At 33.0% G+C, this 24,789-nt stretch overlaps 1 protein-coding gene and 3 pseudogenes across 2 annotated transcripts in view; 3 read left to right on the forward strand and 1 right to left on the reverse strand.

The window, feature by feature from the left end:
- ZFYVE16 (zinc finger FYVE-type containing 16) overlaps positions 1-24,789 on the forward strand; it is a 42,700-nt gene that overhangs the window by 13,604 nt on the left and 4,307 nt on the right. For both annotated transcript variants that reach the window (XM_006913183.3, XM_025047857.1), the window contains exons 3-16: positions 481-2,750; positions 3,548-3,644; positions 6,373-6,534; positions 9,100-9,242; positions 10,599-10,959; positions 12,190-12,312; positions 12,998-13,153; positions 13,742-13,966; positions 17,221-17,303; positions 18,083-18,187; positions 18,556-18,703; positions 20,357-20,437; positions 22,826-22,988; positions 23,876-23,981. In XM_006913183.3, the coding sequence (XP_006913245.1) occupies positions 481-2,750; positions 3,548-3,644; positions 6,373-6,534; positions 9,100-9,242; positions 10,599-10,959; positions 12,190-12,312; positions 12,998-13,153; positions 13,742-13,966; positions 17,221-17,303; positions 18,083-18,187; positions 18,556-18,703; positions 20,357-20,437; positions 22,826-22,988; positions 23,876-23,981 (4,223 nt within the window). The remainder of the gene's footprint in view (positions 1-480; positions 2,751-3,547; positions 3,645-6,372; positions 6,535-9,099; positions 9,243-10,598; positions 10,960-12,189; positions 12,313-12,997; positions 13,154-13,741; positions 13,967-17,220; positions 17,304-18,082; positions 18,188-18,555; positions 18,704-20,356; positions 20,438-22,825; positions 22,989-23,875; positions 23,982-24,789) is intronic.
- Positions 7,954-8,073, reverse strand: LOC112480833 (annotated as a pseudogene).
- On the forward strand, positions 15,611-15,728 carry LOC112480961 (annotated as a pseudogene).
- LOC112480654 lies at positions 16,644-16,756 on the forward strand (annotated as a pseudogene).

A 24,789-nucleotide genomic window follows, 5' to 3' on the forward strand; every position in this document is an offset into this window, starting at 1 on the left:
CCAGTAGCCACAAATAGAAGTAAGGAAACTAGAAGTTTCTCTCCTGATAGAAATTTAATTAAAAGAAACACCTTTAAAACCAACATATGAGCAACTTGAATGCTCTACATAAATTGGTGTTTTATTACTATGAGAAGTGGTATTTTTCTCATCTTAGCATGAAGACAGTACCCTAGTCTTCACACTAAAAGGGTAGAACAAAGAAGTTAGTTTTTCAGCTATTCCTTACTCTTGGTTTTATAGTTTAACTGAGTTATTCTGAGTGGAACTTCTTATCACTTTATGACATCTACAGTTAAAAGTAAAAACCCCAAGTACTTTAAATCCAAATAAAAATAATTTTAGAGGTTATTACCATTTTGCAAGAGAGTTATCTATCTCTAAAAAAAAGTTTAGTTTGGAAGTCTTAGAAAACATAATATCTCTGTAATAATTTTGATTTGGGTCACCTGAATAACAATGTATTTTCATTTTAATTAGATGAACAAGATTATCTTCAAGATGCACAAAATGCATATGAGTCTAACTACTGCTCAGTTTCTTCAGAGTTGGCTTCCTCACAATTAACTTCACCTCTACCGAAGGATCAACAGTGCATTAATTGTTTTGCCTCATCAGAAACATGCTATGAAACAAATCAGATCTCACTGAACGAGAAAACATATGAGGGACTAACTCCTATGCAAAATGAAAAAAATGTAACAGGACTTGATCTCCTTTCTTCCGTAGATGGTGGCACTTCAGATGAAATCCAGCCTTCATATATGGGACGATGTAGTAAACCTGTCTGTGATCTGATAAGTGACATGGGTAATTTAGTTCATGTAACTAATAATGAAGAAGATATTAAAAATTTATTGCCAGATGATTTTAACTCTAGTGCAGATTCTTTGATTAGGTTGGATTTATCTCCAGTGTCAGAAACCCTTTGTGTTTCTTCAGCAGACCATGGTAATGATACTATCAGAGAGGAACAGAATGATGTCAACTCTGAGTTACAAAATACAGAAATCAGTGGGACTCAAGAATTGGATATAAATGTTATAAATGTAGATACAACACTTTCAGATTCATTTAATTACAACGGAAAAGAAAATTTCAAGGATATTAAGATCTCTAATCTGTTAGAACCAGTTTTTGATTTGAATATGCCATCTGCCTCAACTCAGCAAGGTTCCAAAATGTTTGATGCCAAGGACATTCCACAACACAATCAGCCATGTGAATTAGTAAAAGCTGATGGCTGTGAGGTAAAAGAGGAGGTACATGTGGCAGTCATAGCTGCCACAGAATGTTTAAAAGAAAGTGGCAGCCCAAATGCTTTGCGTTGTAGTCTAAAAAATGAAGGTTTATGCTTGAATGATTCAGATTCAAAAGATACAAATTTCAAATTAACTGACCTCTCCTTTCAAGAAGATAGGACTGCTACATTTATAAAACAATCTGCAAAAGAAGACTCTAGAAATATAGATCTTAAAGACGATAAAGATGCAAACCAAGATTCCTCTTCAATTTCACATGTTTCAAGTGAAGATATATATTCCTCACTGTCCTGTCTTCCAGCACCTGGGTCTTTGTGTGGATCATTAAATGAAAGTAAAGCACATGGTAATTGTTTACCTCAGAGTGAACGTAAAGATAATATACAAGTAGTGACTGTGCATGAAGAAATACAGAAGAGTGTTATCCTAGATGGGGAATCATTGAAGGAAACTGATCTTCTGAAACAGGAAGAATGTAAAAGCATATTTCATCAGCCATTAATTGAAAAGATGGGAGATAGAAAGGTAGATCCTGATGAGATGGTAATCAGAGTTGAATCTTTGGATTACTCTGATAACACCAGTTCTTCTACAGCTGTGGAATCTCAAATTGAGCTTTCTGGTGCTAATGCCCCAGAGTCTCTTGATCATTGTGAAGGTCTCCCTTTTTCAAGCAGTGATATTGATGGGCAAGACTTAGATTACTTTAATATTGATGAAGGCATGAAAAGTGGCATACTAGTTAGTGATGCCGAACTTGATGCCTTTCTGACTGAACAGTATCTTCAGACCAGTAACATAAAGTCGTTAGAAGAAAATGTAAATGATTCAAAATATCCAATAAATCAAATAGATATGAAAGACCTAGATGATGGAAATGTCAATAATATATATTTCAATGCTGAAGCAGGAGCTACTGGGGAAAGTCCTGGTGTTATGATTTGTGAAACAGTTGATAAACAAAACACAACAGAAAATGGTGGCCTTTCTTTAGGGGAAGAAAGTACAATAACAGTCGAACAAGGGTTATCTAGCAGTAAATCTGAGATTACACATGAATTATCAGTCTTTGATATTAACAGTCAATCTGTTCATGTTGGAGGGGCTAGACCTAAGCAGTTGTTTGGCGTTCCATCAAGAACAAGGAGTTCAAAGGAACCAAATAAAATGGATGTTCCAGATACGCCTGAAAGTGTACCCAGCATAACAGATACCATTGCTCCAACTACTTGTACTACAGATTCTACAACTGATCCTCAGATTAGCTTCAACTCTAACTACATTGATATAGAAAGTAATTGTGAAGGTGGATCCAATCTTGTAACTGAAAACAAAGAATCTCTACCTGCAAACACTTGCAAAGAAGGCCTGGTTTTGGGCCAGAAACAACCTACTTGGGTTCCTGATTCAGAAGCTCCAAACTGTATGAACTGCCAAGTCAAATTTACTTTTACGAAGCGGCGGCACCATTGCCGAGCATGTGGGAAAGTAAGTTATACAAATCTTTAAGTCTTTTATTCTTTTGAGACATTTTAAATGAAATTTAATGTGATAAAAAAGCTGATGAATGGATGATTAAAAGATGCAGTTAATTTAAAATGCTTGTTTTTCACCTACATGCAAATATATAAAGCATTGTCATGTTACAGATTGAGAGTTGAATAAATGTCACATTGTAATGGCTATTATGTACTGGGAAATGAGGAACAATAATTACTAATTTTTGTGAAATCTAAGAATACGTGTCCTATTTGTCTAACATTAACACATCAGATGTCCCAACTTCAGCTAGATCTCCCTTTGTCCTTGAATACTTAATTTCAAGACCTCTCTGAAGCTAGTGTTGTGGTCCTTACCCAGGGAAACACACAAAAAAACACACTGCCTTGCACGAGGTTCAGAACACTGAAGCTGACCTCATTTGCATTCTGACAACCTCAGTCATCCTAGAGTTAGCTCTAGAAATAACATTGCATTTTTTTATTCAGCATTTTTCAGTAATATGCTGGTGTCAGATCAACCTTACTTTTAGAAAGTTTTTGTTCTCTTCCAATGAATAGAACTGATTTAAAGAAATTTCCTTGTCAGATATGATTTTAAATTGAAAAAACCTCATTTAAGTAAAAAGTGTTTTATTAACTGCCTATGATTATAATGATTAGAAAAATTATATAATCAGAAAAATGGTTTTTGATCAATTCAGTTTTGGGTCTCCCCTCCTCCTATCTCCAGTAGGTATAAGTATGCTTGAAACAGAACTAAATTTAATATTTTATTCTTTATAGGTATTTTGTACTGTCTGTTGTAATAGGAAGTGTAAGCTGCAGTATCTAGAAAAGGAAGCAAGAGTATGTGTGGTCTGCTATGAGACTATTAGTAAAGGTGAGTAGTAACCTGACATATTTTCTTTAAGTAATTGAATATATCTTTTAAAAAATTGGATTGTGACAAAGATAAACTTCTTTATTTTCTAAAGGCGAGGACCTAGTGTTGACTTATCTGGCTTAGGTGGGACATCCCAAGGCTTGGTTTCTCTTCTTTTTGTTCCACTGTCACAATTAATACTACCAGTCTGGAAAGGAAGCATTCAGTTTCTGGAGTGGCAGTTCATTAACCTTTAACAGGTACCAAGTCCCTAAATGCTGCATTTCATCTACCTGTTGTTTTTGCCATCATCATTGTCATCATCATCATCTTAGTCTAAACATTTATGGAACACCTACCAATAAATAGTATTTAATCTTATATGTTAATATCACAAGGCAAGATAATAATAGTTCCCACCCTTTAGAAAATTATAACCTAAAATGGAAATAAAAGATAAGGTAGTAATATCTATGATTTTATAGTTAAATGTATAAGACTGCCACACTCTTTGCACATTGTTGTCTCATATATTTTTTCCCTGTTCAATTTTAGAATTTTGTTTGTGAGTCCCATTGTTTCTTTGGCTCCCTAGCTAGCTATCATTATCAGCTACAATCTTGGTGGTCTTATTAGAGTTCTCACAGTTGTGTTCTGTCTGTATGTGTGTATGTTCTGTGTTTTTTCCCTCAAATACCCATTTGTTCTTTTGAGTACTTCTTGGCTTTTTCTTAGATTTGTTGACAGTTTAAATCCCAGCAATATTACTTGGGACTTTTTAAGACCAGGCCTGTGCACTAGCTCAGGCACTACTTCCTGGTAGCCAGGAGAATAAATACCTGATAATAATTTGTTTTTCTCTTTTGAATGAAGATAAATTTTTTCAGCAATTCTCCAAAAAGCTCTGATGTGAGTCTGTTAGCCTGAGGTAAGCTGCTTTACTCCCTGCTGTTGACCTCTGTTCTGGAAGTAAATCTTTTTATATTTCCATATTACCACCATTGCTTATGAAGAGGTTTAGTTTAAGTGCTTAATATTGTTTTGTCTTTTTCTTAACACTGTTTCAGTAGCCTAGAAGATGACTGCTGGTGCTGTTAACCAAAGCAGCCTGCTAGAATGCAGAAATATTAAATCAAGATCTCACTTAAGTATCTCTTCCCACTTAAATATAAAACAGCCATGAAAATTCAAAACATTTGAATTGACAGGTCAGATTTTTAGGTGACATTAAAACATATTCTGACTGTAGATTCCAGAAGGGGAGAAGATAAGAGAGTCATTAAAGAGACTCACTAGAGTATTGAGTTTATTTGTTTTAATCAAACAAAATACTTTGAAATGGGATTTGTTTATTTACTTATCTTTTATTCTGTTTTGATATAGCATGTAATTTCATTTATGGTTTTCTTTATCATTAACTTATACACCACAAGAAAACATAAATAAAAGTTATTTTAACATCAACTTTACGGTTGAAAATGGTAGAAGTGATCATTTAAAGTAATGTTATTAAATAAGAGAAGAAAGATGGCTCAAGTGTTGCAAGACATACTCCATGAAGGATTAGAAGAAAAAATAGTTCCAACAGAGATTGTGTATAATGAAGTGGTGAGACTATAAATTGCAAGGAAACACGTAGATGTGTGCCATTAGTTTGATTTGGGGCATGATGGAAATTACTTTGAAACCCAGAGTAAGATGTTTGGATTTCACTTGGTTAGTGGTAGCCTTTTCATGAGAGTGCTATCACTTATTGTCACTTAAGAAAGGCTGTTTTAGTAGTGGCAGAGTTTAGAGCAGATCAGTTTGTAGATATGCTGAAGAGAGAGCTACCAATATTGTTACATGATATTTGGATGAAAAATCATTCAGCAATATTCAGGGACTATTCTGCTCCAACTGAGAACAAAATAGACTCCCTGTTCTCCTGGAGCTTACGAATGTAGGAGAAACGGATGGATAGTAAGCAAAGAGAATATCATATGATGGTAATATCCTAATAGAAAATTAAGAGCGTAAGAGGGGTAGATAGTAACAGGTTGGTGGCAAGAAGTAATATTTTTTATAAGATGGTCCAAGTAAGGGCTTTAGATAATATGACGTGAGCAGAGACTTGAAGGAAGAGAACAAATGTGAGTATCTAAGGGAAGAATAGTTCAGGCAGAGAAAACAATATGAGCAAAAACCCTTAGCTAGGAGAGTGCTTCTTGACTTATTAAAAAACAAGGAGGCCTGGGTGGCTGGACGTGATGAGCAAGTGGGACTGTAGTGAGAGACGGGCTCAGACAATAACTGGGAAGGCAGAGGAGGTCAGGATGCAGACCCTATGGAGTCTTGTGACTCATTGTAACAACTTAAATTTTCACTCCAGTTGGGAAATTATTAAAGAATTTTAAACAGAGGGATGATATAGTATGATTTATGTCTTAAAAGAATCACTCTGAACTATGTTAGAAATAGACTAGAGGTACAGAGCAAAAACAGTCATATTAAGTAACAATTTTCTATAGTAAATATGAAAGATAAGCTAAATATAAAAATTAGAAATAACTAATTGGTAGCTTATACTGAAGTGGAGTGCTGCCAGCTGAAGTATGGACATTATCTTTGTCAAATGTCACTTCTTTTTCTTGCTAAGCCATTGACTTCTTTCTCCTTACAACTTGAAAAATAGAATATTTATCATACTTTACTTTGATGTCCAAAAACATCTGAGATTTTAATATTATTTTTTTTCCCTTTATAGCTCAGGCATTTGAAAGGATGATGAGTCCAACTGGTTCTAGTCTTAAATCTAATCATTCTGATGAATGTGCCACCATCCAGCCTCTTCAGGAGACCCAAACATCCAGTGTACCTTCACCTACTACTTTACCAATCTCAGCACTTAAACAACCAAATGTCGAAGGTAACTAGAAGAAAATGCTGTGTCTTAGACTAAGTGTTAAAATAGAAATTTTCTAGTATTGACAAGGTCTAGCGAGGAAAGAGAAACCAGACTAGATATCAGAAGGAAGTTAATACAGGGAACTGGTTATGCATGTATGTTAGAAGGTGAGAAGAGCAAAAGGGCATGCACACGTAACTCAGAGATTAGTAACTGCAGGAAGCAACCACCACCTCTAGGGCTGGGGGAACGAAAGTGAGAGGGCAGTATTACTGGAGCTCAGTGCAGGAGCATTAGGTGGTGCTTGGTTCTCAGACCTGTAGTTCCGGGGTTGGGTCACAATGTAGCTGGTGCTGTGACCTCTGGGGGAACACCAAGACCCAAATGCTAGAACAATCAAGGGGCCTAATAAGGTCATTGCTCAGATGATTGAAGGAGTGTTCCAGGGTTGATGTAAAGGAGTACTGAAAATCATGGGACATGAAGCTGTATCTGGTGGTGTGGCTGCTTCAAGACTCCTGACAGGAACTAGAAACAGATAATTCCTTCTCCTCCCACCTTCCAATCTTCCACCAGTGCCTACCATTGATGGAACCTGACTAGAGTTAACTAGCAATGGGCTCTAGGAGTTGCACTTTCCAGACTTCCAGCTTGGCATCAAAGAGCATGGTGCAGAGGGTAGGCTTAGGTAAATACCTGGTGTATTTCTCATATAGATTTTAAAAATCTGTTTTTAAATGTACATTTTACCACAATAAAAAAATGCTTTTTAAAATCTATTTTTAAGTCTTTGGGCTTTCTGTTCTTTTTTATAGACTGTTGTAGTTTAGGATCTTGAGTCAAGCCCATGTACATTTAAAAAACATTAAAAATTTTTTTAAATTACAATTGACATACAGTATTATATTAATTTCAGGTGTACGACATAGCGATTAGACGTTTAGATAACTTATGAAGGGATCACCCTGATAAGTCTAGTATCCATCTGGTACCATACATAGTTATTATAATATTATTGACTATATTCCCTATGGTGTGCTTTACATCTCTGTGGTAGTTTTTATAACTGGCAATTTGTACTTCTTAATCCCTTCATCTTTTTCATCTATCCACCCAACACTCCTCGCATCTGGCACCCATCAGTTTGTTCTCTGTGTCTGTGAATTTGTTTCTGTTTTGTTTGTTCATTTATTTTGTTTTTTATATTCCACATAAACGTGAATTCATGTAGTATTTGTCTTTCTCTGACTTATTTCACACAACATAATACCTTCTAGGTCCATCCATACTGTCACAAATGGCAAGATTTCATTCTTTTTTATAAGCCCATGCACATTTTTATTTATTTGTTTGTTTGTTTTTTAGGCGAGGCAACCCTTGGTTGACCTCACAGATTGCAAAGACCTTGTCAGCTTACACTCCCTTATTTTTTATTTGTTATGCCTACAGCACCTGGTCTTCCTAGGTGGTCTCCCATCCAAGTACTAAACAGGCCCGACCCTGCTTAGCTTCCAAGATCAGACAGGATCGGGCTTGTTCAGGGTAGCATGGCCTGTACATGTGTACATGTTTAAATATAAGCTATTAGTCTGTAACATGCTAGAAAATAACTAACTCAGTTAAAAGCAAATTCAGTCACTTAATAGCTGTTTTCCGTTTATCATTATAACTTAAAGAGATTCAATATATATAGTTGTATATTACAGCTCTAAAGATGAATAAATTTGCTTTTAAAAACATTTACATATTCTCTTATATTGACATCTTATGTTATTAAATTATAAAAGTATTACAAATACAAGAAAGATACTTTATTTAATATGTACACCCAATTGCAGAAATTATATATGATTCTAGTTTTTTAGTGTTTTCTGAATTACGTTCTGGAAGGTAGATATTGATCCTTTTGATTTTTATATCGTTTTAAAATCATCTGGCAGCAGTTTTCATAACCTGCCTCTGTAGGTGCTTTATAACAGAACAAATATTAATGCAGATATCTAGTTATTTCCTCCAAATATGGGAGGGAAATATTAATAAATATTAATAAAGTCTAACATTTACATTATAAGAGTAAAATATATTATACTTCTCTTGTTAAATAAATAAAAGAAGTGACCTCTGATGCACAGTGATCCCGTTTCCTGTTCTTCTATTCCTGTTTCTCTTTCTGTTCTTCATATGATTTTCTTTGCTTAGCTGCGGTGCTCTGGTCTAGTCCATTTTTCCCTCCTATGCCTTAGTCCCTATATTTTAGTCAGTCTCTACTCTACACTCACAAACTTAGTTTTAATAATATAGGCTTTAAACCAGTCCCCTGTATCTTTAAGATATAACCTCTCCTGTCCACTCCTTTTCTGAGTATGTGATTTCCGGGGTCACCTTGCTTTTGTATAAATTAAAAAAAGACTTCCACCCTGGGTTGGTGAATCACATAAGGCCATTTCTGTAGACCTTCGAAACCCTGAGAATGCAGGGCTTGACAATGGATAGCAAAAGTTTTTTAAAACATTTTCTGATCCATTTTGTATTAAATCATTGCAATATTGCCAAGTTAAAGTGCTTTACTTTTTAAACTGAATCTAGGATTATGCTCCAAAGAACAGAAGAGAGTATGGTTTGCAGATGGTATATTGCCCAATGGTGAAGTTGCGGATACAACAAAATTATCATCTGGAAGCAAAAAATGTTCTGAAGACTTTAGTCCTCTCTTACCAGATCTGCCCTTGGTAAGGAATCTAAAGAATGACTTGTTAATTTAATAAAATTTTATTTTGTAGATAATTCCTTGTGTGATTGTTAGAGCAATTTTTTTTTTAACTCTGTGAACTATCTAAAATGAGAAATGTATAATGTAAAAATATTTTAGATTTTACTTTTTTCATTGTCAGTTGAAGGCAATGATTCTCAAATTTTTTGGTCTCAGTACTCTTTTGTGCTCTTAAAAGTTTTTGAGAAAGCCCAAAAGTTATAAGTTATGTGGGTTACACCTGTTGACAATTACTGTGTTACTTTTTAAACTTAATTTAAAAATAAACTCATTATAGTAATAGAAATAATATTTTTATTTAAAAAATTCCAAAACAAAAGGTTAATGAGAGCAATAACATTATTTTACATTTTCGGCTTAATGTCTGGCTTAATAAAAGACAGATTCTCACATCTGCTTCTGTATTCAGTCTGTGATGTGTTGTTTTGGTTAAGTTATATGAAGAAAATCCTAGGATCTTACTGACTTACTGAAAGGATCTTTGGAACTCCAGGAATCCCTGGACCCCATTTTGAGAACTACTAGTATAGGGGGACATAGAACTGAGATTTAGACTAATATTTGTAAAAAATGTTTATTGCACATCTGCTCTTTGCCAGTTACTTGGTTTACCCTAGGTACATATATTAGACAAGATGGATATGTATCATGCTCTGTTCAAGGTCTCATACCGTAGAAATGTATGCTGTTTGTCAGTAAGAGTCCATGAGCTAGATTTTAAAAATAGCCGTAATTACGAAACTATGTTTCTTAGCTAGCACCTACCCTCAATCAGTATTTTAACAAAATGAAAGTTCTAAATAGGTTAGTAAGTATTACTTGAATTCATAAATAGTTCTCATTTAATATTGACTCAGGTTTGGCCAAACTAAAAAGAAAGGGCTTCACTAAAACAGGCTTGAGGTGCAGTTTATTCTAGGTGGTTGCTATTGTGGACTATATTGACTACTCTGCTTCCTAACCACTCCCCTCCCTATCTGCCCCCCTTTTCCTCACCCTTGCTTACCCCAGGTTTTTTTTGGCTGTTATGAGGATAGGCTTGGGTTGAACTAAGCTTGCTTATTGTGTAATATGGTAAAGGATCCTGAAGTTCTCCTTTCCTCCTCTTCCGGTCTATAAAATTAACTAAACCTTATGCTCCTGAATTTAAAGAAGCAAAATGTTACTGTTTCTTGAGAAATTTGGCATCTGAAGAATTTCTGAGCCCATTTTGGTTTTTATTCTTATTAAAAAGATATGTTTGGCTGTAGAGATCAACATTTCACAGTTGAACAAAGAATATGAATTAATTTGTTTTTTATTCCATATTTTGCAGACAGTAAATACAGTGGATCATGCCTATTCTACTACAGTGGAAAAACCAAACAATGAGATAGGTGCTATTACAAGAAACGAGATCATTCAGATTCCATCTATAGAAAAACTGCCCATAAGCACAAGAACTGAGGGATTGCCTACTTCTGGTTCTTTTACACTAGATGATGATGTTTTTGCAGAAGCTGAGGAACTATCTAGTCCTAATGTCTTACCTAACAGCAATTTACCTATTGCTAGTACTTCAGATTATAGGTTACTGTGTGGTATTGACAAGAATGTTTGTAATAAGATCAGTCTTCTTCCTAATGATGAGGACAGCCTGCCCCCTCTTCTGGTTGCAACTGAAGAAAAGGGATCAGGTAGGGTAACAGTTATTTAAATTTAAAAGGTTTTTTTGTTGTTTTTTTTTAAAAGATTGTATTGATGTATTTTGTCTGTGTTGCATGAAATGCATTTCTTTAAACGTAGACAATTTGGTTGAAATATATACTGTGGTTGGTAACTTTGGTTTACAAAAAATTCTTATTATATAAAAACAAATTCTAAAAAACTCTAAACTTTTGAGTTGAATTGAATATGATTGATTTATCACATATGACTCCCTAACTTAGAGTGATGCAAAAGTCCAATACAACAGGAAAACACGTAGACTTTTAGCCCTAAAAATATTTCCATTGTATTAGTTTTGACTCCATATCTTTTTTTTTTTCCAAAGGAGCATAGTACCTAAAGATAAGAGTATTGGATTGGATTACAAAGCTAGAAATTGTAATTTCTCATCTGCTACTTAATATGTATGTGACTTGAAGCATGTTATATAATCTCTTTAGGCCTCAGTTTCCTTTTAAAAGAAGAGAACCTAGATGATCTTTAAGGTCCTTTCCAAGGTGGAGATCCTGAGGCTCTCTAGCTCCCATCTCAGAGTAGTTCCCTAGGATACATACATCCTTGTCACTTTAGGCTTTATGCTTCATCCTGCAACAGGAAATGATTATGCTCTGAGCATGTTAATATAGGGGAAAAGAGCTTAGGATCTCTTTCTCTCATTAGAAGCTATTTCATGAACCTGGCTATAGTGGCAAAAATACCTAAGCCCTATTCTTTGCATGCCATGCATATTTTCCTATTTATTGTTGAGATCCTTTTTTTATTTTTTTTTTTTTTTGCCACTTGTCACTGACATAGAGTATATGTCAGCAAGCAGCATGTGCAACTTTGGTCTGGACTACAGAGTAAATTTCAGAATTTGTAATTGGAGTGGCCGGCAGACTAGAATCCACTTTAAAAAAAATTTTGGTTTAAAGTTTTTAAGGTGTCAAAATTGTATAAAAATGTTTAATCAACGTATTTGCATATATACTATATGTAACGTATCAAGATTTATATGTATTACAGTATTAATATCTTTACATCTGTAAAAATGAGTATATAACAGTTGTCCAAGATGTTGATTAATTTTATGAAACGGTGTTTGCTTTTATTTTTAAATTTGCTCAGGCCATTGATGGATTTATAAATTTTTTTTCATTGCAAGCATATTTAACAGGAAGACATGTTTATTCTAATCGTATATCATTTTCATGATTTAGTGCCTGTAGTAGAAGAACACCCATCTCATGAGCAGATCATTTTGCTTCTTGAAGGCGAAGGTTTTCATCCTGTTACATTTGTCCTAAATGCTAATCTACTTGTGAATGTCAAGTTAGTATTTTGTAAGTAATGATTATTCATCTTTCTTTGCCTAATTGGTAAGCAGGATTTCTAAATTAATTACATCTTCAGGTTAGATTTTGACTGGTAATTGTGAAAAATAGGCAGCATTGGATATTGTTTTTTTAGACAAATATAAATTAATTTTGCAAATTTATATTCAATGGGACTTGAAATACAAGCTTACAGATTTTTACTAGTGTCCCTCAGTCAGTCCTGTGTTAAGGTCATGGGCTCGTAGCTGAGCTGTATTTTGATGTTCATGATATAATTAACTTTTTATATAGATTTTAGATAAATTGAAATTTGGTAATTGAGATAAGCAAGAATCCTGATTTAGTAGAAATACAGTTTTAAAGTAAATGACGTCACTTAATTAAAGTAAGGAAGTAAATAATCCTCAGCTTTACATTCTCTTTGAAACTAGCCTGATTCTTACCTACTACATTTCAAGATATTAGTGCCTTTTTTATTTTAGTGTTATTTATTGACTGACTCCATAAGATAATCGTTCATCCTCTGTCTTTTTTATATTAATCTTATACAATTCAATTTAAAGTTTTAATGAGGAGAACTCTGGAAAAATAAGAAATTTGAAAAGTTGTGATTCATGTAAAGAACAATTATATTTTGTTTTCTTGGTTAATAGAAGTTGACATTTATAGTCGTATGCTTTTATCACTTAAGATTCCTCAGACAAATATTGGTACTTCTCAACCAATGGATTGCGTGGCTTAGGACAAGCAGAAATTATTATTCTATTGTTACGTTTGCCAAATGAAGATATTATTCCCAAGGACATCTTCAGACTCTTTATCTCCATATATAAGGATGCTCTAAAAGGTATAGCATTTTATTTTGAACTGTTCAGACTAAGGGATGGAAAATTAATTAAGGGCATTTATACTTTGGCTATGATAACTATATTAAAGATTTATTTTGTGAAGAGATTATTATTTCTTAGATCTTAATTATCATTTTCCATCTTCTTCAGTCTAGCATTTTATGTGATTAGTCTTTACACAGATTTTTTTTTTCATTTTAAAAGTGAAAATATATTTACCTTCTTGACTTTTTTTATGTGTCTGTATACTTACTGCCCATATGAGAGACATGATAATTTTCACTTGACCTTGAAGTAAGGAGAAAAATTTTTAAATAACCTATGGTTGGAAACATTTTCAAATTTTTGTTCACAATCTCCAGGATAACTGAGCTTTGCGCATTCAGATATTTAATAGATGCTTCTTCAAGAGTGGAAATAAAAAAAATCTTATTAGTCCCAATGATGCCTTACTTAACAGCAATTTACCTATTGCTAGGATTTCAGATTATAGGTTACTATTACTTTTTATAAGGAAATTTATATGGGGACATTCAAACTCTTCTTTAAAACAACTTAAAATCTTTTTATTAATGTTTTATTTCCAGGAAAATACATAGAAAACTTGGACAGTGTTACCTTTACTGAGAGTTTTCTCAGTAGTAAGGACCATGGAGGATTTCTGTTTATTACACCTACTTTTCAGAAACTTGATGATCTCCCATTACCAAGTAATCCTTTTCTTTGTGGAATTCTTATCCAGAAGCTAGAGATTCCCTGGGCAAAGGTTTTTCCTATGCGTTTGATGTTGAGATTGGGTGCAGAATATAAAGGTAAGTTTTAGAATAATAAATTACATAAATTCAAATACCCTGAATATAAAATAAGAAATTCAAGGCTATCAGTAAAATCAATTTTTTAATAGATTAATGGGATCACTTTTGTTTTGTTGTACTTTTTAAATTCCAAAACAACCTTCCTCTACTACCAAATTAGTCTACACAGCCTTTGTTTGTCATGAAGTTTCTAGATGTTGATAATTATTACTTTAACTTACCTTAAAATATATTTATTTATTTATTTATTTATTTCAGAACAAAACATACGAAACCTTGAAAAGTTTTCTTAAAAGCATGTACTGTAGGGAGTTCATTTTGTTATGTTACCTTTGTATTAAGAAGGTAAATTATTGTTCCCCGCAATTTATGTACGTTATAAAGCCAAACATAAAGGATTTTTGGATTATCAGTGCTACTGCTTTCAGTTATTGACTATAATTAAGAGTTGACTATTTTTAGAGATGGAAATACTTAAAAATAGTGGTTGCATCTTTTCTAAGCTTGAGGTTCCTTTTTCTTATTTTTATATTCCTGACAGCTTATCATCCAAAAGTGATATGGACTGTATTATTTATGTATAATATATGTATTGGTATATATGTTAGTGTGTGTGTGTGTGTGTGTGTGTGTATACTTATATATCTACCCTTGATACAACTGGAGATTCTAAAGCTGTTATGAAATAATTGTCCAAGTTTATATGCGTGGTTATATCTAAACTGAAATTATTTCCAGGGTTAAGCTTTTTGAATTTCCACCCTTTCCTTATCCATTGTTTCAAGAAATTATTTATTTATTGCATGTGAAGTACATCACATCTAATGAAATTTTATACATTTGATTCTAACATAATAGGTATTTTCTTGGAGGAAAATTAAATATAGGGAAGTTATAAAAGTGACCGTTACTATTTCAAAATGGACAAATTCAATGAAAGAGATATTCATTTAAATCCCTCTATTTGGCATATTTCATTAAACTCTGATTTGTGGGGGGGTTCCTTACCTTACCATTTAGGATTTAAATATGTGATGCTGTTAAACTATCTGAAAAGTAACAAAATTTAACTTTCATCTCAGGTTTTAGGTTGTATGGACCAAAGAACTTAAGAAATTGGACTTAGCCAAGTATTACATCCATTCAATGTAATATTTTGTCTCTGATATTAATAATTAGATGCTATTTTTTATGGAAGTCTAGGTCAATATACTAGCTAATATTAAGTAATTAGTATGGAATATATAATCTGTAAGTTTGGCCAGTATCACTTCTAGATACTAAGTCTTTTTTTCTCACATGGAAAACTGGAAATCATGGAGCAACATGAGGGATTTCTCAAAAGATCACAGGGCTTGGAGCTACAAAGCTATAATAGCTGTTTAGAGGTGATGAGGACAAATCAGCAGTTAAACATAGAGGTTAACTAGTCTTGGCTATTTCCCCAGTTCTTTATGTTCTGCGGGATTTTAGATAGACTGGCATTTGGTGTTATTGGTGCCCATGCCTCTTTAGACATGAACTTGGAAGTGTGATGGTGTGTGTGTGTATGTGTGTATGTATGTGTTCTGTTATAGAGATAATATACAATGGAAAAGTTCATGGTAAAAGTTAGAATCCCAAAATTAAAAACTAAAAATAGTCTATGGCCATGCTACCCAGAACAAGCCCAATCCCGTCTGATCTCAGAAGCTAAGTAGGGTCGGGCCGGCTAGTACTTGGATGGGAGACCACCTAGGAAGACCAGGTGCTGTGAACATAAAAAATAAAGGATTGTAAGCTGACAAAGTCCTTGCAATGTGTGAGGTCAATCAAGGGTTGCCTCGCCTAAATAAATAAATAATAAAAATAATTTAAAAAATAAAAACTAAATGTCAGAAATTAGTAATTTTCAAATAGGGATTATCTATGCTTTTATGTTGAGACCATTTGTTTGGAATACCATTAAATGTTGGATTAGATGGTTTAAAAGGTACCTTTGTAACTCTGACAAGATGTCATTCTAAGCTATAACCTTTTAAAAATAGTATTTTAAATAAAATTACTTCTATGAAGTTATAAGGATGCTCCCTCATTTATAAAAGATGAAGTAAAGTCAGCATTTACTTTAATCATATCGTTTATCATTTCATCTTTTACCACTCATGTTTTTTTCCAGTTTATACTCTCTGTCCTCCAAATAACTTATTCTTTTTAAAACTATAAAGTGTCTTTGTAATAGCAAAGATGTGAGTTATTCTGACTTAAGATTTTTAAAGTACATACTGTCAGGTATGTTTGCTTAAAATTTTAAGGAAGTATATTTGTATAATAGGTATTAGAAAGCTTTGTTTGCTTATGGCTTAAGCCAAAGGTTAAAAATGTATCTGCTTTTTATCATCATAGAAATAGTCTTACCTTCCTTTTTTCACCTTCCTTTTCTTCTAGAGGCCCTGTTGCATTGCCAACAAGGTATTTTTCTTTTCGGCGCATGATATTTATAGTGCCCTAAAGAAAAAGAGAAAAGTAATTAGGTGACAGACTTCACGGCCCTTCTCCTTCTCTAGATTGACTTCTCTGACTCTACATGCCTCTTTTATTATGCTTACCTCAGAATTATAAGTTTACTATACCATCCATAAATTAGCATAATTGAACATTAATTGTACATGCCTTAAAAATCTTTAATTCTTCAGTGCTTACTTTGGCAGCACATATACTAAAACTGGAATGATACAGAGAAGATTAGCCTGGCCCCTGCACAAGGATGACATGCAAATTTGTGAAGCCTTCCATTAAAAAATTCTTTAATTCTTCATATTTCTCTTTAAGTTATCGGAGTTAATAGGGGTCTAGCCAATTATTGTAATTTTCCAACTGTCATAATTCTGTGGAAACATATAGTAAAAAGATTAAAATGCTTTGGAATCGGGCAAGCCTAGTTTCAAATCTGTTTCACCATTTATTAACTAGTCATCATAAACAAGTTTATTAATCTCTGTGTCTCTACTTTCCCATTTGTAAAGTAGGAATAGACATACTTGCTTCATCCAGTTGTTATATGGTTTAAATAAGATAATGTATGTAAAGTTCCCAGTTCAGTGTACCATCTAATAGACAGTGTGGGTTAATGTCATCTCTTGCTTTCCTCAAATAAATGGTTGGGTGGTATTCATCCATAATGTTTGAAAAATGAGAATTAAAGGTAGTAAATTCAGTACTTTTTGGGTTATTTTTTCTGATGGTAACCAGTTTTCCTTTCTTATGTATAGCATACCCGGCCCCTCTAACAAGTATAAGAGGCCGAAAACCTCTGTTCGGAGAAATAGGACACACTATTATGAACTTACTTGTTGTGAGTAACTGAACTATTTTATTAAGTGTTCTTATATTGTTACTTTAAAAACTTATTTAGTAAATTTTACACGTTTATATTTTCCTATTTTGATTTGGCATATTTGGTATAATAAACTTTTATTTACAATAAATTCTAATTCATTTAACATAAATGGGCTCTGTTTTTAATGAATTCTTTTTAGAACACATCTCCTAATTTATGTGTACCTGATTCTAATTGCCTTTCAATTCATTCTGCTGCAGTGCTTACACATTTAGGTAATGTGAGATCCACACAGATGTTGAAGCTTTTGAAGCTTTAGTAAAAAAGTGTTAGTAAAGTCAAGTTTGGTGATTATGAGCAAATTGTGGCCCAAGTTTTCTCATTTGCAATAGGAAGGATTGCATTAGATGATGTCTCAGGATCCCTTCTACCTCAGATTTCTATAATTTTGTGTTTACCTGTTACCAGAAAAAAGTATTTCATTGGATTTGCTTTTATTTATAATATTAAATTCGAAGACGTATTCTATTTTGGAAGTACTGTAACTAGAAAGAGGAGATCACCTATTTCTATAGACTTCCTCCTGAGAATGGTATACTTTATTACTACTGTGGAGTAGCTGGTTTTAGGATTGATTAGTTGGTTTTTTAAAGTTGGCACTGCTTTCTGAGTGGCATTTTGACAGTTACGTATCACAAGTCTTAAAATTATGGATACTCTTAAAAAAGGATTTAATGAATGGGTAAATGTGAATTATAGTTTAAGCTTTATGGAAGTGTCACTATTTTTTGTAGGACCTTCGAAATTACCAGTATACCTTGCAAAATATAGATCAGCTGTTGATTCATATGGAAATGGGGAAAAGTTGCATAAAAATACCTCGGAAAAAATACAGTGATGTGAGTATAATTGCCTTATCAAATTTCAAAGATAATTATTGAACATTAGATTTCCTTAGAAGTATGTCAAATTTTGTTTTGAATTAGACTATTAATTTATAATGGCAAAATATAATATTTGAAATTTTAGATTCGTTTGCTAATAAAGCATTTGTTTAATCCTGTTTTTCATTTTTTCTTTATTGTTTTATCTATTAATTGGGGTGATTTTATCTTAATATATTTGTTTCTGTCACATTCTCAGGGAGTTGTCCATACCAAAGCTTGATAATTATGAAGCTGGTCAGAAATGTGACTCTTTCAATTATTGTAACTGATGAAGGTATAAGATGTTAAAAGTGTTTCTGAAAGAGCATTTTTCCCCCCAGGTAATGAAAGTAATAAATTCTTCTAATGAGCATGTCATTAGTATTGGAGCTAGTTTTAGTACAGAAGCAGATTCTCATCTAGTCTGTATACAGAATGATGGAGTTTATCAAACACAGGCCAACAGTGCCACTGGCCATCCTAGAAAAGGTGAGTGTTGGTTATTAAACCACCTCGATAAATAGAATTCCTTTAAAAGTGGAAATATATATATATATTTTATTATTTGCTGATTGTTGGTGATAAAACAGTATGCTTTAAAATTTTAACTACACAAACAGGTTTTTAAATTGCTTCTAATTTGTGTTTTTCTCTTGGGCTAATTAAATTAAAGACTTGCAACACTGTATCTAGATATCTTCAGGCTTAATATGTCCTATATGGTGGAAGTCTTAATTTTTTTCAGTTATTTTTCTTTGGGATGAGGTTTTTTTCACCCTTATTTGCTCTTTGCTTCAACCCTCTTATTTAGGGGAGCACAGGACAGATAAGAATGTAGAATGATTTCTAAAACTGTAAGTGGCTATAAAAATTATAAAGGTGATAAAGTAGCATATCTGAGTGACATTACTCTCAGTTCTGGCTCAGTGACCTCATGACTGCTGTGCTTACCAAACTTGCAGTAGAGAGCCTAACAAATTAAAAGTTAAGTAGAAGTTAGTAACTATTTCATAAAATTAATATAGCATTATAAAATAACGTATTTAAAATAGTCATTTTGGCAGGCTATAACATTTTTTCCTCTGATTATAAAAGTAATATGTACTCATTTGTAGTAAGCTTGGAGAATATGTTTTAAAAAGTAGTAAAAAAAATGTCAAGATATGGCTATCGTTGACATTTTTACTATTTTTCCTTTTTTATTCATATGTATTTTTATATTATATGTTTATTATCTATTTTATTTTTTACTTATATATTTTTATATATCATTTAACATGTCATTGATAGTTTTGTCATTAAAATTTAACATCTATTTAATATATGTTTTATAAGTATATATTTGGTATAAATTCAAAAGGTATAAATATTTACACTGCAAAATCTCCTTTCCTCCATTGATCCTCAGGCTACCCTCTTCCCCTCTCCACAGGCAACCAAACCAGTCTTATCAGTCTTGTATTTCCTTTTTGAGACATTTTTGCTTATTTATATATTTAAGCAAACACACACATACACACACACACCCCCCTTCTTTTTCTTAAAAAAAATCATAACATTTATTCCATTCTGCACTATGTTTTTTCTTTTGTTAACACACTTTGAATATTATTCTGTGTTAGTATATAAAAAATTTTTGCATTCCATATAACTTTCCACTTTATATGTATACATCATTTAATTGTCCCTTATCGATAGATATAGCTTTTACCATTCCTTGCCTGTTTATAGTAATGTACTGTGAATAGCCTTGTATACATTCCATTAATTCCTAAAAATGGAATTGGTGCATCAAAGAATACATACATGTATTTGTAATTTTAATAGATAATTATCAAGTTGTCCTCCCAGAGATTGTTCTGATTTATGCTCTCACCAGTAGTGGATGTTCAATTTCTCACACCCTATCTGACACAGACACAAAGATTTTAAGTAGTACAATAGTCCACCAGTTATTAGATACAAATATTAAATTATCTTTATGCATTATTTTGGGGTTTTTTTATTAGCTTTCTAATGTAAGTGGTATGGTCATGGCATTTATCAAGTACTTAAAATGTCCCATGCTCCATATTATGCATTTAAAAAGTTATATAACATAAAATAGAGCAAGTTAAAACATAACTTGTATTTTTTTATCAGTGACAGGTGCAAGTTTTGTAGTATTCAATGGAGCTCTAAAAGCATCTTCAGGATTTCTTGCTAAGTCCAGCATAGTTGAAGGTATGAGTTTCATCTTTAAGATTGTTTTAGTGTAAAGATGTTTTCCATTTCTTTTTGAAACTCTATTTAATCTTATATAAAAGAATATATGTAAGTTACAAGGCATAGTACCACAAACTTCTGTGAAATCATTACCCAGCCCAAGAACGAGAACGTGACCAATATTTGGGTCTACTTATGCCTTTTTCCTCCTCTCTCCAAGAATTAATTATTAGACTGAAAACTATGTTTATCATTCTCTTGGTTAATTTTTTTTACTCTGTATAAACATGTATAAATACATTGCTTATTTATGCTCATTTGGGAGATTTATAAAAATGATATTCTGCACAGTCTTATGGAACTTACTATTTTCACATAACAGTATGTCTCTAAAATTTATGCTGTTGTTACAATTAGAGCTTATTCATTTCCAATGCTATTAAATATTTTGTGAATGCATGACACTTTATCTTCTGATCACGAATATCTGGCTTGTTCTCTTCTTTTGCTATCATGAACAATGGTGCTAATAACATTCTTATTGGTGTATGTGTATGGACACTGGGCACATGTCTAAGAGTTTCTCTAGAATATATCTCCAGGAGTGGAATTTCCTGGCCAATAGATTAGTAAATGTTCAGCTTTACAAGACAATGCTAAATCATTTGCATCCAAATATATAAAATTTCCCATTGATTTACATGTTCTTCAAGTGTAGTTTTATCAGACTACTTAATTTGTGTCAATCTGATAGGTATCTCTGAACATGGTCATAATTACAGTATCCTAATAAGTAGACCGTCTTATGACCTATTTACTGGACATATATGTTACCTTTTCCGTGAAATGCCTGTTCACATCTTTTGCCCATTTTTCTATTGTGTCGTGTCTTTTTCTGATTTATAGTTACATAGCTTTTTATATATTATAGATCCCCACTATTTTATAGTATCTTTTTAATAGGTCTTCATTTTAATACAGTATTATTTATTAATCTTTTGCAGTTGATATTTTTTTATGTAAGAAGTTTCTATCCTATTGTTAGGATGTTCTACTGTTTTGTCCCTAAAGATTTAAAGCTTTGCCTTTAACACTTAGGTCCTTAATTTATCTGAAATTTATTTATATGCATGTATAAGGTGTGAATCCGTTGATGTTTTCCTGCATTTGAATAGGAATTGATCCAGCATCAGTGATTTAGTACTCCCTATTAGAGAGTTTTTTTTACTCACACCACCTGACATCAAATGTGTGGGTTTTTATCCTCACATCAATTCTAGTTCTCTGACATCAACTGGGTATCCAACAATTCTATTCAGTTCTGACATTAACTACCCAGAGTTAGCACAGACCCCACAGGTTAAGGGCTCAGTCACAAAAGACTGCCCCCACAAGATGCCAGATAGAAGTCTGGGGCCTCTTGTACTTCTGACTAACTGAGCGTAAATCAGAGGATCCCACCACCTTCTCCTCAGGTTCAGTAATTTGCTACAATGGCTCTCAGAACTCAGAAGACATTTATGTTTACTGGTTTATTATAAAGCATATGTTTTCTGGTTTATCATAAAACATTTGTAAAGTAGTATAACTCAGGAACAACCAAATGAAAGAGATGCATATAGGATGTATAGAGAGGGGTCATGGAGATTCCATGCCCTCTCTATATGTACCACCCTCCCATTACATCACTGTTCTAGCACCTTGAAGTGTGCTGTCCGAACCCCAATGTTCAGCGGTTCTCATGGGCGTTATTGACTAAATCATTGGCCATTGCTAATTGAACCTCCAGTGCTTTTCCTCAGTTCTAGTCCAAGGACGCAAAGGGACCCTTACACAGTCTTCTGGTGTTCACCTTTTCAGTGTCTTGACCCCAGATTCCAGGCTTCCTCGGACTGTTATTTCTGGCTTCTTAGTCTAGTAGGGCCATTACAGACTTAATGGATCACTATCTAGAAATTGTCTCCAAGCAGAGAGCCTGGGCAATTATGGTGGGCTTACTTGTTGAGTTTTCCTCTAGGGACCATGGTATTGCACTTCCTGTTGTCCACTACCTAAAACAATTGCCTCATACATTTTGTCTGGTTTTATGGTTGGTTGTTATGAAAGAGCTAGTTTAGCATCATAGTCAGAAATGAAAATTTTTTTAACCATTAAAAAAATTTTTTTAATGGTTAAAATATTTGTTACCATTTAAAAAATTACTATTTTTTACCTTTAAAAAAAGAAACTTTAACTTTGTGATATAGTTTTCTTATTTCCTAATAGAAAACAACCATTAAGATGATTTAACAGGTGACTTAAAAGATATCTTGCACAGAACATGTTTTGATACAAATTTTATGGCTTAGACATACATATAAATTGATATTTAGTAAAATAAATATGAACTATAACTCTCATTTTTAGATGGCTTAATGGTACAGATAACTCCAGAGACCATGGATGGCTTGCGGCTAGCTCTACGAGAACAAAAAGACTTTAAAATTACATGTGGGAAAGTTGATGCTGTAGACCTGAGAGAATATGTAGATATCTGCTGGGTAGATTCTGAAGAAAAAGGAAATGGAGGGTAGGAACCTTTTTACTACAATGTGATTGATTTAATGGAAGGGGGAAGGATGAAAGCATCTAGTTAATAAAATGAAATATTTTATGAATATAGAATTATCCCATGAATTTAAATGCTTATAGTCCAATTAATGAATGCAGCCTGTTTTGTTTTTTTTTTTAAACATGTGCCTAACCAGCCTCTTGTTGGTTGGTTGGTTGGTTGGTTGGTTGGTTGGTTGTGAGAATGCTATAAATTATTGAAGGGTGGTGAGATAGGAGGGGGCCGATGACAAAATGTCCATTGTGTGGCAGTGTGGGCTTGATGTCAGCGGTTGAGAAAGGCAAGACACTTTTCCTGTTGTATGGTACCTATTTTTGTCAAGTAACAGATTCCCTTTGGATGTTTATTTTGTATTACATTGATTCACTGTAAATATAAACAACTAAATTTAATAATATATACATTAGAGACTTTACAGAATATTACTGCCTTCTTCTCAGTTCCTTCCCTCCTTCATTCCTTCCTTTCATTCCTTCCTTTTCTTTCCTTCCTTTCCTTCCTTCCTTTCCTTCCTTCCTTAACCAGCTGAAGGGTCTGGAGCAAAGTAGAGGGCTAATGCTGAAGGATTCCAAAAGAGTTTTTGAAATTCATGAGACAGCTTTTCTGTTATGAGACTAATGTATTTTAAATTGCAGGTCTGAATTGAACATATGAAAAAGTAGGTATAATATGCTATATAATCAAGAAATCTTGGTAAATGCATATAAACTACAGTTTTAATTATTTTGTATATAATTGAGATATCTTACTGCTTTAAATTTATAACTTCATAATTGTTCTTATTCCATTTATTCAAATGTAATAATTCATTTCGTAATTCTTTTGTATTATGTTTTATTCTATAGTATTATTAGTTCCGTGGATGGATTGTCATTACAAGGATTTCCAAGTGAAAAAATAAAACTGGAAGCAGATTTTGAAACTGATGAGAAGATTGTAAAGTGTACGGAGGTAACTGAGAAAGAAGATTCCTTCCCTTTACATGCTGTGGTTGGATATGGTTTTTTTTTAACTGGGAGATTTTGCAGTACTTAACCACTGAATAGTTTAAGTGCAGCGTATTAAACTTTTTACATTGCACCTTGAGACACACACGTTATTTCCAACCCAGATTGCCTTTTATAATACCAAATTTGGAATTCCATAGGATTATTTCAGGTTATTGTATGATAGTACTGCCTGCCAGCTCACAGTTAAGTTTTGGTAGTCTTGCCATCTTTGTTTATATAGTAATAAGATGTTATTTGATCATATTACTTTCATTTTCTCTTATTTTACAAAAATTAAAATATTTTGACATCAATTTATAATCAGCATTCACATGTGAAAGTTATTTTTGCATGTTTTAATTTATTTTTTAAGAAGGGTATATGAAACTATAGACTTCCAAACCCTTAGTTCACCTCCATACTCTTCCTTACTCTACCTCTCGGGTCAGGCAGTCATTGCTACTCATTGTGCATGTATGCTTTGTGATTTTATGCATGTGCAAGATAGATAAAAAATTACAAAGGATATAGAAATTATAGGACATTTTTTGTTTGATCTTAATGTTATTAAGATGTCTTTATAGGATGGCAGTCTTACAGGATGAGTTCATTGGTACCCTTCTGTAAGCTGAGTTAACAGGGCTTTCATTGCTACAGGTTAACTTTAGGCATTCCCAAATTAAAACCTTTGGTTTTAAGCTTTTATAGTATAGATCAGGGTTTGTGTATATATAAATGTAATATATATACATATATATATAAAATATATA

Source organism: Pteropus alecto, unplaced genomic scaffold (genome assembly GCF_000325575.1).
Source record: "Pteropus alecto unplaced genomic scaffold, ASM32557v1 scaffold20, whole genome shotgun sequence".
Classification (NCBI taxonomy): domain Eukaryota; kingdom Metazoa; phylum Chordata; class Mammalia; order Chiroptera; family Pteropodidae; genus Pteropus; species Pteropus alecto.